This window comes from Oncorhynchus clarkii, chromosome 27, assembly GCF_045791955.1.
Source record: "Oncorhynchus clarkii lewisi isolate Uvic-CL-2024 chromosome 27, UVic_Ocla_1.0, whole genome shotgun sequence".
Taxonomy (NCBI): domain Eukaryota; kingdom Metazoa; phylum Chordata; class Actinopteri; order Salmoniformes; family Salmonidae; genus Oncorhynchus; species Oncorhynchus clarkii.
The window spans coordinates 38,495,892-38,508,689 of NC_092173.1; the positions used below are offsets into that span (position 1 = coordinate 38,495,892).

General features: G+C 45.0%; 1 protein-coding gene across 1 annotated transcript in view; it reads left to right on the forward strand.

Annotated features, from left to right (window-relative positions):
- Positions 1–12,498, forward strand: part of LOC139385827 (neuroserpin-like) — a 59,146-nt gene extending 46,648 nt beyond the window's left edge. Inside the window, exons 5-9 of the mRNA XM_071131076.1 lie at positions 477–681; positions 844–941; positions 4,330–4,416; positions 5,974–6,063; positions 11,677–12,498. Of these exons, the coding sequence (XP_070987177.1) occupies positions 477–681; positions 844–941; positions 4,330–4,416; positions 5,974–6,063; positions 11,677–11,753 (557 nt within the window). The 3' untranslated portion in view covers positions 11,754–12,498. The remainder of the gene's footprint in view (positions 1–476; positions 682–843; positions 942–4,329; positions 4,417–5,973; positions 6,064–11,676) is intronic.
- Positions 12,499–12,798: the final 300 nt, after the last annotated feature.

Here is a 12,798-nt window from a genome sequence, read left to right on the forward strand (position 1 = left end):
ACACACACACACACACTTACATAAACACAGACACACTCTATCACACACACTCTCTCACACACTCACACACACTCACACACACACTCTCAAACTTTAAACTCTGAAGACCGACCCCATGTCATGCTGCTACTCCCTCCAACCAGACGGCCTAATTTCAGAGTTTTACTGAAAGAGCTGAGCTAGTACTCACTGACTCTCACACACACTCAGACACACTCACTCACACTCACATACTCACACACTCACTCACACTCACACACTCTCACAAACACACACACACATACAAACCCTTTTGCACAAAAAATAAAATGTGCTATTCGTATCTAGTCTCTCTTCTCTTTATCACAACCACAACCTCTGATATTGTCCTTATTTTAAACAGAAAATAAATATGTCTCTGAAATTTCCTACATGTTTATGTGTATCTGTCTGTATCTGTCTGTGTGTGTGTCTGTCTGTGTCTGTGTGTGTGTCAGGTGAGTTCAGTGATGGTTCATCTGAGGCAGGTGGTGTGTACCAGGTGTTGGAGATGCCCTATGAAGGAGAGGACATGAGCATGCTGGTGGTGTTACCCAGACAGGAAGTCCCCCTGGCAGTCCTGGAGCCAATCATCAGAGCCCCTCTCTTGGAGGAGTGGGCCAACAACGTCAAGAGGCAGAAGGTGGAGGTCTACCTGCCCAGGTAGAGGACAAAACACACACACGCACATCTCTGTTTATCTGTTGTCAGGTTGGATGTGAGACACACACTGGCTCACACACACTTGTTCCGTTGTGTGTGTGTGTGTGTGTGTGTGTGTGTGTGTGTGTGTGTGTGTGTGTGTGTGTGTGTGTGTGTTGTCAGGTTTAAGGTTGAGCAGAAGGTAGACCTGAAGGAGGCTCTGCAGGATCTGGGCATCAAGAACATCTTCAGTAAAGACGCTGACCTCTCTGCCATGACAGGTGAGATGGCGAGTAAAAGCCTTGCCCATGACACACACACACACACACAGACACACACACACACACACTGACAGACACACACACAGACACACACACACACACTGACAGACACAGACACACACACACACGCACACACATACAAACAAACACACCTCTCCCATGACAGATGAGATGTTATTATTGGTATTTAATTGAAGTGGTTGTGGGGAAAAGTCTGAGGAACAAGCAGCGGTAGGTTTCATAATTCTAATGTAATTATACAATATGAGGTAACATCAAACAGCATCAGAGAAACTGACCAACTTCCTGGAGAAAGATTCCAGGCTAATACTCTGTGTTTACATGTTCATGTGAATGATCCATGTGTCATCCTTGTAACCTTGAACCCTGTACTTTTAGGGATGCGCTCTGACATCACTTCTTATCAACAGAGAACCTGTACAAACTATTCCAAACCAACAGATAGCTCTGACATCACTTCCTATCAACAGAGAACCAGTACAAACTATTCCAATCCAACAGATAGCTCTGACATCACTTCCTATCAACAGAGAACCAGTACAAACTATTCCAAACCAACAGATAGCTCTGACATCACTTCCTATCAACAGAGAACCAGTACAAACTATTCCAATCCAACAGATAGCTCTGACATCACTTCCTATCAACAGAGAGCTAACCAGTTATAATCAGGGAGAATAGCAGACATCCCTCTGACACAGAGACCTATATTAAAAGCCTTCAGGTTTTAGAACCACGCCATGTTGGTGCCTTTATTCTCTAAATGTCGCTGATGTAACAAAACAGGAGAGTTCCCTGTGACAGGACCAGCTGCAAATTTAACAGACCTTTTTTATTGATTAGCATTGGGGATATTGTGTATCCAGGCCTTTACTGTGTTGTGACGTCAACACATATCTGCTTTCACTGGACATCTTCATAGGTTTAAAAAATGATCAGAAAATCAACAGCACAACGCCGAAGCCGACACTATCACTTAGCAATGACCATGGAGGAGAAAATACACTATCACTTAGCAACGACCATGGAGGAGAAAATACACTATCACTTAGCAACGACCATGGAGGAGAAAATACACTATCACTTAGCAACGACCATGGAGGAGAAAGTACACTATCACTTAGCAACGACCATGGAGGAGAAAATACACTATCACTTAGCAACGACCATGGAGGAGAAAATACACTATCACTTAGCAACGACCATGGAGGAGAAAGTACACTATCACTTAGCAACGACCATGGAGGAGAAAATACACTATCACTTAGCAACGACCATGGAGGAGAAAGTACACTATCACTTAGCAACAACCATGGAGGAGAAAGTACACTATCACTTAGCAATGACCATGGAGGAGAAAGTACACTATCACTTAGCAACGACCATGGAGGAGAAAATACACTATCACTTAGCAACGACCATGGAGGAGAAAATACACTATCACTTAGCAACGACCATGGAGGAGAAAATACACTATCACTTAGCAACGACCATGGAGGAGAAAGTACACTATCACTTAGCAACGACCATGGAGGAGAAAATACACTATCACTTAGCAACGACCATGGAGGAGAAAGTACACTATCACTTAGCAACGACCATGGAGGAGAAAGTACACTATCACTTAGCAATGACCATGGAGGAGAAAGTACACTATCACTTAGCAACGACCATGGAGGAGAAAATACACTATCACTTAGCAACGACCATGGAGGAGAAAGTACACTATCACTTAGCAACGACCATGGAGGAGAAAGTACACTATCACTTAGCAACGACCATGGAGGAGAAAATACACTATCACTTAGCAACGACCATGGAGGAGAAAATACACTATCACTTAGCAACGACCATGGAGGAGAAAGTACACTATCACTTAGCAACGACCATGGAGGAGAAAATACACTATCACTTAGCAACGACCATGGAGGAGAAAATACACTATCACTTAGCAACGACCATGGAGGAGAAAGTACACTATCACTTAGCAACGACCATGGAGGAGAAAATACACTATCACTTAGCAACGACCATGGAGGAGAAAGTACACTATCACTTAGCAACGACCATGGAGGAGAAAGTACACTATCACTTAGCAATGACCATGGAGGAGAAAGTACACTATCACTTAGCAACGACCATGGAGGAGAAAATACACTATCACTTAGCAACGACCATGGAGGAGAAAATACACTATCACTTAGCAACGACCATGGAGGAGAAAGTACACTATCACTTAGCAACGACCATGGAGGAGAAAATACACTATCACTTAGCAACGACCATGGAGGAGAAAGTACACTATCACTTAGCAACGACCATGGAGGAGAAAGTACACTATCACTTAGCAATGACCATGGAGGAGAAAGTACACTATCACTTAGCAACGACCATGGAGGAGAAAATACACTATCACTTAGCAACGACCATGGAGGAGAAAGTACACTATCACTTAGCAACGACCATGGAGGAGAAAGTACACTATCACTTAGCAACGACCATGGAGGAGAAAGTACACTATCACTTAGCAACGACCATGGAGGAGAAAATACACTATCACTTAGCAACGACCATGGAGGAGAAAATACACTATCACTTAGCAACGACCATGGAGGAGACAGTAGACTATCACTTAGCAACGACCATGGAGGAGACAGTACACTATCACTTAGCAACGACCATGGAGGAGACAGTAGACTATCACTTAGCAACGACCATGGAGGAGACAGTACACTATCACTTAGCAACGACCATGGAGGAGACAGTACACTATCACTTAGCAACGACCATGGAGGAGACAGTACACTATCACTTAGCAACGACCATCGGTCGGTCTGAATATCTCTACCAAGGTACCGGGATCTGAGTGGGTCGGTCTGAATATCTCTACCAAGGTACCTTGAGCTGAGTGGGTCGGTCTGAATATCTCTACCAAGGTACCTTGAGCTGAGTGGGTCGGTCTGAATATCTCTACCAAAGTACCGGGATCTGAGTGGGTCGGTCTGAATATCTCTACCAAGGTACCGGGATCTGAGTGGGTCGGTCTGAATATCTCTACCAAAGTACCGGGATCTGAGTGGGTCGGTCTGAATATCTACCAAAGTACCGGGATCTGAGTGGGTCGGTCTGAATATCTACCAAAGTACCGGGATCTGAGTGGGTCGGTCTGAATATCTACCAAAGTACCGGGATCTGAGTGGGTCCGTCAGATTGACAGAACAGCACCGCCCGTCAGAGGTTAAAAATAGACAGGGAGAGATCTTTAACCGTCTCCGTCAGAGTGGTAGAAACACTTCACATGTCAGAGTGTGAAATGAGTCTCCTCTTTGTGTTTATACTTTACCGTGTGTGTGTGTGTGTGGTCCAGACGGTAAGGACCTGTTCATTGGAAAGGCGGTGCAGAAAGCCTACCTGGAGGTGACCGAGGAGGGGGCGGAGGGAGCTGCAGGATCAGGTGACCTTATAGTTGCATCATCATCATTCCTGAAATGACATTCTGTTTGCAGGGTCTACCCTTACTATCTACCGTCTTTCTGCTCTCTCTTCGTCTCTCTTTTTCTTCTCAGTTTGACCTTCGCTTTGACAGTATTATTTCATTCTCTGCATCTCTCTCTCTCTTTTGCTGTTAAATGTTTTCTTCTCTGTATCCACCTGTTCTCTCTCTATCTTTCTCTCTACCGATTAGTCCTGTCTCTATCCCTCTCACTATCTCTCTGTCTCTATCTTTCTCTCCACCGATTAGTCCCGTCTCTATCATTCTCTCTATTTCTCTCTCTTTCTTTATCCCTCTCTCTGCATATTAGTCCCCAGTCTCTCTCTCTATTCCACTCTCTCTCTCTCTATCTTTCTCTCCACCGATTAGTCCCGTCTCTATTTCTCTCTCTCTTTCTCTATCCCTCTCTCTATCCCTCTCTCCACATATTAGTCCCCAGTCTCTCTCTCTATCCCTCTCACTATCTCTATCCCTCTCTCCACCTATTAGTCCCGTCTCTATTTCTCTCTCTAACTCTCTCTCTCTCTTTATCTCTCTACCAATCTTTCTCTCTCTCTCTTTCTTTATCCCTCTCTCCACATATTAGTCCCCAGTCTCTCTCTCTCTCTCTCTATCCCTCTCACTATCTCTCTCTATCCCTCTCTCCACCTATTAGTCCCCAGTCTCTATTTCTCTCTCTCTAACCCTTTCTCTCTCTCTCTTTCTCTCTATCAATCTCTTTCTCTCTCTCTATCTCTATCCCTCTCTCCACCTATTAGTCCCCAGTGTCTATTTCTCTCTCGCGCGCTCTCTCTCTCTAACCCTCTCTTTATCTCTCTATCAATCTCTTTCTCTCTCTCTTTCTTTATCCCTCTCTCTACCTATTAGTCCCCAGTCTTTATCTCTCTCTCTATCTCTCTCTTTCTATCCCAGTCTCTTTTCTATTGTTCTTGTCAATATCCTGTGTTGTCTCAATGCAGTACAGCGTTGTCTTCCCACTGCAGTACTGTGTCATATTCCCACTGCAGTAATGTGTTGTCTTCCCAATGCAGTAATGTGTTGTCTTCCCAATGCAGTAATGTGTTGTCTTCCCAATGCAGTACTGTGTTGCGTTCCATATGGATGGTATGCAAACAGTGCCCCCTCCTGCTTACTGTTCGGTGTCAGTAGATTTAAATGTCACTGGGAGAATCTCAGTTGCATACTCATCCTCTCCTCCTTCTCAAAACCCATTGGAGGAGAAGGTCAGAGGGGCAGGACCTCTGGCTTTCTCATCTAATGGGTTTTGAGAAGGAGGCGAGGAGAGAGGAGGATGCAACTGAGATTCTTCCAGTGTGTTGAATGTTCTCTCTCTCTCCCTCTCTGTGTCCTGTAGGAATGATAGCCCTCACCAGGACTCTGGTTCTGTACCCTCAGGTCATGAATGTTTTCTCTCTCTCCCTCTCTGTGTTCTGTAGGAATGATAGCCCTCACCAGGACTCTGGTTCTGTACCCTCAGGTCATGAATGTTCTCTCTCTCTCCCTCTCTGTGTCCTGTAGGAATGATAGCCCTCACCAGGACTCTGGTTCTGTACCCTCAGGTCATGGCTGATCATCCCTTCTTCTTCATCATCAGAAACCGCAGGACAGGTGTGTGTTACACTGTCCGTCTGTCCGTCCCTCTGTTTGTCTCTGTCTGATTATATAACATATGTGCCTGACCCTAGTGTCTTCTCTGACAGTTTCTTTCTCTCCTCCTCTATGTGTCTGACCCTAGTGTCTTCTCTGATGGTTTCTTTCTCTCCTCCTCTATGTGTCTGACCCTAGTGTCTTCTCTGATGGTTTCTTTCTCTCCTCCTCTATGTGTCTGACCCTAGTGTCTTCTCTGATGGTTTCTTTCTCTCCTCCTCTATGTGTCTGACCCTAGTGTCTTCTCTGACGGTTTCTTTCTCTCCTCCTCTATGTGTCTGACCCTAGTGTCTTCTCTGACGGTTTCTTTCTCTCCTCCTCTATGTGTCTGACCCTAGTGTCTTCTCTGATGGTTTCTTTCTCTCCTCCTCTATGTGTCTGACCCTAGTGTCTTCTCTGATGGTTTCTTTCTCTCCTCCTCTATGTGTCTGACCCTAGTGTCTTCTCTGATGGTTTCTTTCTCTCCTCCTCTATGTGTCTGACCCTAGTGTCTTCTCTGATGGTTTCTTTCTCTCCTCCTCTATGTGTCTGACCCTAGTGTCTTCTCTGATGGTTTCTTTCTCTCCTCCTCTATGTGTCTGACCCTAGTGTCTTCTCTGACGGTTTCTTTCTCTCCTCCTCTATGTGTCTGACCCTAGTGTCTTCTCTGACGGTTTCTTTCTCTCCTCCTCTATGTGTCTGACCCTAGTGTCTTCTCTGATGGTTTCTTTCTCTCCTCCTCTATGTGTCTGACCCTAGTGTCTTCTCTGATGGTTTCTTTCTCTCCTCCTCTATGTGTCTGACCCTAGTGTCTTCTCTGACGGTTTCTTTCTCTCCTCCTCTATGTGTCTGACCCTAGTGTCTTCTCTGACGGTTTCTTTCTCTCCTCCTCTATGTGTCTGACCCTAGTGTCTTCTCTGACGGTTTCTTTCTCTCCTCCTCTATGTGTCTGACCCTAGTGTCTTCTCTGATGGTTTCTTTCTCTCCTCCTCTATGTGTCTGACCCTAGTGTCTTCTCTGATGGTTTCTTTCTCTCCTCCTCTATGTGTCTGACCCTAGTGTCTTCTCTGATGGTTTCTTTCTCTCCTCCTCTATGTGTCTGACCCTAGTGTCTTCTCTGATGGTTTCTTTCTCTCCTCCTCTATGTGTCTGACCCTAGTGTCTTCTCTGATGGTTTCTTTCTCTCCTCCTCTATGTGTCTGACCCTAGTGTCTTCTCTGATGGTTTCTTTCTCTCCTCCTCTATGTGTCTGACCCTAGTGTCTTCTCTGATGGTTTCTTTCTCTCCTCCTCTATGTGTCTGACCCTAGTGTCTTCTCTGATGGTTTCTTTCTCTCCTCCTCTATGTGTCTGACCCTAGTGTCTTCTCTGATGGTTTCTTTCTCTCCTCCTCTATGTGTCTGACCCTAGTGTCTTCTCTGATGGTTTCTTTCTCTCCTCCTCTATGTGTCTGACCCTAGTGTCTTCTCTGATGGTTTCTTTCTCTCCTCCTCTATGTGTCTGACCCTAGTGTCTTCTCTGATGGTTTCTTTCTCTCCTCCTCTATGTGTCTGACCCTAGTGTCTTCTCTGATGGTTTCTTTCTCTCCTCCTCTATGTGTCTGACCCTAGTGTCTTCTCTGACCTTTCTCTCTTCTCTGACTCCTCCTCTATGTGTCTGACCCTAGTGTCTTCTCTGATGGTTTCTTTCTCTCCTCCTCTATGTGTCTGACCCTAGTGTCTTCTCTGATGGTTTCTTTCTCTCCTCCTCTATGTGTCTGACCCTAGTGTCTTCTCTGATGGTTTCTTTCTCTCCTCCTCTATGTGTCTGACCCTAGTGTCTTCTCTGATGGTTTCTTTCTCTCCTCCTCTATGTGTCTGACCCTAGTGTCTTCTCTGACGGTTTCTTTCTCTCCTCCTCTATGTGTCTGACCCTAGTGTCTTCTCTGATGGTTTCTTTCTCTCCTCCTCTATGTGTCTGACCCTAGTGTCTTCTCTGATGGTTTCTTTCTCTCCTCCTCTATGTGTCTGACCCTAGTGTCTTCTCTGATGGTTTCTTTCTCTCCTCCTCTATGTGTCTGACCCTAGTGTCTTCTCTGACGGTTTCTTTCTCTCCTCCTCTATGTGTCTGACCCTAGTGTCTTCTCTGATGGTTTCTTTCTCTCCTCCTCTATGTGTCTGACCCTAGTGTCTTCTCTGACGGTTTCTTTCTCTCCTCCTCTATGTGTCTGACCCTAGTGTCTTCTCTGACGGTTTCTTTCTCTCCTCCTCTATGTGTCTGACCCTAGTGTCTTCTCTGACGGTTTCTTTCTCTCCTCCTCTATGTGTCTGACCCTAGTGTCTTCTCTGACGGTTTCTTTCTCTCCTCCTCTATGTGTCTGACCCTAGTGTCTTCTCTGATGGTTTCTTTCTCTCCTCCTCTATGTGTCTGACCCTAGTGTCTTCTCTGACGGTTTCTTTCTCTCCTCCTCTATGTGTCTGACCCTAGTGTCTTCTCTGATGGTTTCTTTCTCTCCTCCTCTATGTGTCTGACCCTAGTGTCTTCTCTGACGGTTTCTTTCTCTCCTCCTCTATGTGTCTGACCCTAGTGTCTTCTCTGATGGTTTCTTTCTCTCCTCCTCTATGTGTCTGACCCTAGTGTCTTCTCTGATGGTTTCTTTCTCTCCTCCTCTATGTGTCTGACCCTAGTGTCTTCTCTGATGGTTTCTTTCTCTCCTCCTCTATGTGTCTGACCCTAGTGTCTTCTCTGATGGTTTCTTTCTCTCCTCCTCTATGTGTCTGACCCTAGTGTCTTCTCTGATGGTTTCTTTCTCTCCTCCTCTATGTGTCTGACCCTAGTGTCTTCTCTGATGGTTTCTTTCTCTCCTCCTCTATGTGTCTGACCCTAGTGTCTTCTCTGATGGTTTCTTTCTCTCCTCCTCTATGTGTCTGACCCTAGTGTCTTCTCTGATGGTTTCTTTCTCTCCTCCTCTATGTGTCTGACCCTAGTGTCTTCTCTGACGGTTTCTTTCTCTCCTCCTCTATGTGTCTGACCCTAGTGTCTTCTCTGATGGTTCTTTCTCTCCTCCTCTATGTGTCTGACCCTAGTGTCTTCTCTGATGGTTTCTTTCTCTCCTCCTCTATGTGTCTGACCCTAGTGTCTTCTCTGATGGTTTCTTTCTCTCCTCCTCTATGTGTCTGACCCTAGTGTCTTCTCTGATGGTTTCTTTCTCTCTTCCTCTATGTGTCTGACCCTAGTGTCTTCTCTGACCCTTCTTTCTCTCCTCCTCTATGTGTCTGACCCTAGTGTCTTCTCTGATGGTTTCTTTCTCTCCTCCTCTATGTGTCTGACCCTAGTGTCTTCTCTGACGGTTTCTTTCTCTCTCCTCTATGTGTCTGACCCTAGTGTCTTCTCTGACGGTTTCTTTCTCTCCTCCTCTATGTGTCTGACCCTAGTGTCTTCTCTGATGGTTTCTTTCTCTCCTCCTCTATGTGTCTGACCCTAGTGTCTTCTCTGATGGTTTCTTTCTCTCCTCCTCTATGTGTCTGACCCTAGTGTCTTCTCTGACGGTTTCTTTCTCTCCTCCTCTATGTGTCTGACCCTAGTGTCTTCTCTGACGGTTTCTTTCTCTCCTCCTCTATGTGTCTGACCCTAGTGTCTTCTCTGATGGTTTCTTTCTCTCCTCCTCTATGTGTCTGACCCTAGTGTCTTCTCTGATGGTTTCTTTCTCTCCTCCTCTATGTGTCTGACCCTAGTGTCTTCTCTGACGGTTTCTTTCTCTCCTCCTCTATGTGTCTGACCCTAGTGTCTTCTCTGATGGTTTCTTTCTCTCCTCCTCTATGTGTCTGACCCTAGTGTCTTCTCTGACGGTTTCTTTCTCTCCTCCTCTATGTGTCTGACCCTAGTGTCTTCTCTGATGGTTTCTTTCTCTCCTCCTCTATGTGTCTGACCCTAGTGTCTTCTCTGATGGTTTCTTTCTCTCCTCCTCTATGTGTCTGACCCTAGTGTCTTCTCTGATGGTTTCTTTCTCTCCTCCTCTATGTGTCTGACCCTAGTGTCTTCTCTGATGGTTTCTTTCTCTCCTCCTCTATGTGTCTGACCCTAGTGTCTTCTCTGATGGTTTCTTTCTCTCCTCCTCTATGTGTCTGACCCTAGTGTCTTCTCTGATGGTTTCTTTCTCTCCTCCTCTATGTGTCTGACCCTAGTGTCTTCTCTGACGGTTTCTTTCTCTCCTCCTCTATGTGTCTGACCCTAGTGTCTTCTCTGACCCTTCTTTCTCTCCTCCTCTATGTGTCTGACCCTAGTGTCTTCTCTGATGGTTTCTTTCTCTCCTCCTCTATGTGTCTGACCCTAGTGTCTTCTCTGATGGTTTCTTTCTCTCCTCCTCTATGTGTCTGACCCTAGTGTCTTCTCTGACTGTTTCTTTCTCTCCTCCTCTATGTGTCTGACCCTAGTGTCTTCTCTGACCCTTCTTTCTCTCCTCCTCTATGTGTCTGACCCTAGTGTCTTCTCTGATGGTTTCTTTCTCTCCTCCTCTATGTGTCTGACCCTAGTGTCTTCTCTGACGGTTTCTTTCTCTCCTCCTCTATGTGTCTGACCCTAGTGTCTTCTCTGATGGTTTCTTTCTCTCCTCCTCTATGTGTCTGACCCTAGTGTCTTCTCTGATGGTTTCTTTCTCTCCTCCTCTATGTGTCTGACCCTAGTGTCTTCTCTGATGGTTTCTTTCTCTCCTCCTCTATGTGTCTGACCCTAGTGTCTTCTCTGATGGTTTCTTTCTCTCCTCCTCTATGTGTCTGACCCTAGTGTCTTCTCTGACGGTTTCTTTCTCTCCTCCTCTATGTGTCTGACCCTAGTGTCTTCTCTGACCCTTCTTTCTCTCCTCCTCTATGTGTCTGACCCTAGTGTCTTCTCTGATGGTTTATTTCTCTCCTCCTCTATGTGTCTGACCCTAGTGTCTTCTCTGATGGTTTCTTTCTCTCCTCCTCTATGTGTCTGACCCTAGTGTCTTCTCTGACGGTTTCTTTCTCTCCTCCTCTATGTGTCTGACCCTAGTGTCTTCTCTGACCCTTCTTTCTCTCCTCATCTATGTGTCTGACCCTAGTGTCTTCTCTGATGGTTTCTTTCTCTCCTCCTCTATGTGTCTGACCCTAGTGTCTTCTCTGACGGTTTCTTTCTCTCCTCCTCTATGTGTCTGACCCTAGTGTCTTCTCTGATGGTTTCTTTCTCTCCTCCTCTATGTGTCTGACCCTAGTGTCTTCTCTGACGGTTTCTTTCTCTCCTCCTCTATGTGTCTGACCCTAGTGTCTTCTCTGATGGTTTCTTTCTCTCCTCCTCTATGTGTCTGACCCTAGTGTCTTCTCTGACGGTTTCTTTCTCTCCTCCTCTATGTGTCTGACCCTAGTGTCTTCTCTGACCCTTCTTTCTCTCCTCCTCTATGTGTCTGACCCTAGTGTCTTCTCTGACGGTTTCTTTCTCTCCTCCTCTATGTGTCTGACCCTAGTGTCTTCTCTGACGGTTTCTTTCTCTCCTCCTCTATGTGTCTGACCCTAGTGTCTTCTCTGACGGTTTCTTTCTCTCCTCCTCTATGTGTCTGACCCTAGTGTCTTCTCTGACGGTTTCTGTCTCTCCTCCCCTCCAGGTTCTATCCTGTTCATGGGAAGGGTTATGACACCAGAGGTCATTGAGCCTACCGACTTCGACAATGACTCCATGTAACTATGACGACGACCAATGGGATTCCAGTGTGCTGCTATCCTGCTATGAGGTCATGTGCTCAAAGCCAATCAGATCCAGGCAAAACGACGCCATAAACGCAACCTTTCCTCTCCCCATCGTCGGCTGTGTTTTTATACTCTTATCGAGAATATACATGATTCCTATTCTATATTCTATATTCTATTTGATATATATTGATATATACAAATAATGTGACTGTGTTTTGATACTGTAAGCTTTAACCACTTGGTAAGAGAGAGGGAGAGAGAGATGTAAATATACATAAAGAAAAGTTAAATGGTTTCTATGGATCAGTAGACAGCCATTAGACATATGTGCACTGCCCCTTTAATTTCACTAGCCTGACACACACATGCTCTGTCGTTTCAGGTGTCTCCCAAATCAACGCCATTATATTCCTGTACATTTACTACTGTGTTATATATAAGAATAGATATTTATTGCAAAAAAAAATAAAAAACTTGTGCAGATTAAATATATATATACGTATGTAAACACAGAATCTTAGTAATTCTATTTTAGTCCCCCCCCCCCCCCACGCTAGAAGTACCCGGCTAAAATACTGATGAACTAACATGCCTTATGAGTTGTTGATTTAGTGCAGGCTTTTGAAGACAGTTGAACAGTTTAAAATAGTGTGCTCTTGTGAAGAGGCGTGCAGGTGGATTTGGAGACCAGCTATATTCACTCTTTTATGGAAATAAATATCAACGTGTTCCAGTTACAATTGTCTGATGTCTTTTTGTATATAATTGCATTGAATTGTATTTGGTAAAACTGCTTTAAATTAAGTACCTGTTATACCAGTGTAGTAACGCTGTACAACAGTATTAGTAATAGTAATTACATAATTTCTAATGATCTTCTGAGGTAAATGGCCATAACAGTCAAGATAAGACTGTAAATGACCTTGACAAGCCCTCTGGATACATCACTATACCTCATTGAAATACCACAGTAGCAAGAACAGAGTCAGCCTAGGCCAAATCTGAGCAATGTTATTTTTGGCCAAGATAGGGCCATC